A 1453-nucleotide genomic window follows, 5' to 3' on the forward strand; every position below is an offset into this window, starting at 1 on the left:
ATGATAATTCCTTCATTGATAAACATGGCATGATTTATAAAATACATAATCGGGGCTAAAATTGTTCCTCTGATAAATGATTAAAGGATCTACATGTATATATGTATATGATGAACAGAAAAAATGACAATTATTGTATTTATTAACATGTCATTGGTAGACCAGATAGATAAGAATATTACTAATGTAAATCATGAAAACTAGAAATAGGCATAGTCAAATCAGTAACTAACTCCCCTGCATAATTTGGCAGTGTCAGGCAAAATTGAGGAGAAAGGTGGAAAAAAGTCCTCTTAACTATTTTTTTTTTTTATAATATTTACATATGTTCACACTTGCCTTCTCATTCATTGTCATCATAGTAGATTTGTTTCATGGTCACTATTCAACACATGATTTTTTTTTTCTTTTTCGTATTAGCAAAACAATTGCATTGTTATTTGATATCAAGAAGATGTAATAGGATAAATAATATATTGCTAATTAAGTGTAAGATGTATGTAAAGATTATGACAGTTTGAAAATGGATGTACAATAGCTACTTGTATGAGGTGGAAAAGTTCTGTTGAAAAGTGGAAAAAATATATGCTAGATGTCTCGGTACTTTTTTTCTGCTACAGTTTTACATGGTTGAAAGTATATTTGAAAAAATGATTATTGTAGCTGTGCCTTGCACTACTCTGAGAATAGGACTGTCCTATTCATATCGTCAATTAAACATTTGATATTTACAGTAGCACGAGTATCTTACAGTAAAACAGCATTTGGAGAGATGATTATAACAAAGGTAAAATAATGCATGTACCAATTTTTGAGGAGTTTAAAATGTTTAGCTACTAACATGCATTTTTGTCGAAGTTGTAATATCCTCAGAAAATTTTATTTTATTTTTGAAGTTGTACATAACATTAGGCTTATGTTTATAGTTACAGAGCTGTGCATGTAAATAGCAGTTGCTTTTGCTAAATACAATACAACCATTATTTATGTAGCATGTACATTTGTGCTTCCTAACCTGTAATATTCTTAGAAGGAATAGTGTGCACATGTCTCATAGTCAATGTAGAATGCTGTATATGTATTGTGTGATTTGTACCTATACTTTTTTATTTGTTTTTGAAAACAGTGACATATTAATCAGACAGTGTCTTCCCTGTCTTGAGAATTTGGATTTTGTCTTTGTAATTTCTTTTAACTTAATCAGAATTATATTCACAGGTTTAGATCCAACTTTTGAATGTTATGAAAAAAATGCAAGTAGTGCAGCGAAGCCTCTCATTAATAAGTGCATTAACAATGACCCTCAAGAGTGCAGAATATCCTACACATCGGAGTACAAATCTTTTGCGTCAGAGGTATGTAAATGATATTGTAGCTTGATTATCCATAAGTATATAGATGTATATCCAAGTACATATGTAATGTGATATACAGGTAGCATAGAAAAAAAAAA

At 29.9% G+C, this 1453-nt stretch overlaps 1 protein-coding gene across 1 annotated transcript in view; it reads left to right on the forward strand.

The window, feature by feature from the left end:
- Positions 1-1367, forward strand: part of LOC119585355 (solute carrier family 22 member 1-like) — a 4351-nt gene extending 2984 nt beyond the window's left edge. Inside the window, exon 3 of the mRNA XM_037934026.1 lies at positions 1219-1367. Within this exon, the coding sequence (XP_037789954.1) occupies positions 1219-1367 (149 nt within the window). The remainder of the gene's footprint in view (positions 1-1218) is intronic.
- The last annotated feature ends 86 nt before the right edge of the window (positions 1368-1453 follow it).

Source organism: Penaeus monodon, chromosome 19 (genome assembly GCF_015228065.2).
Source record: "Penaeus monodon isolate SGIC_2016 chromosome 19, NSTDA_Pmon_1, whole genome shotgun sequence".
NCBI classification, from domain to species: domain Eukaryota; kingdom Metazoa; phylum Arthropoda; class Malacostraca; order Decapoda; family Penaeidae; genus Penaeus; species Penaeus monodon.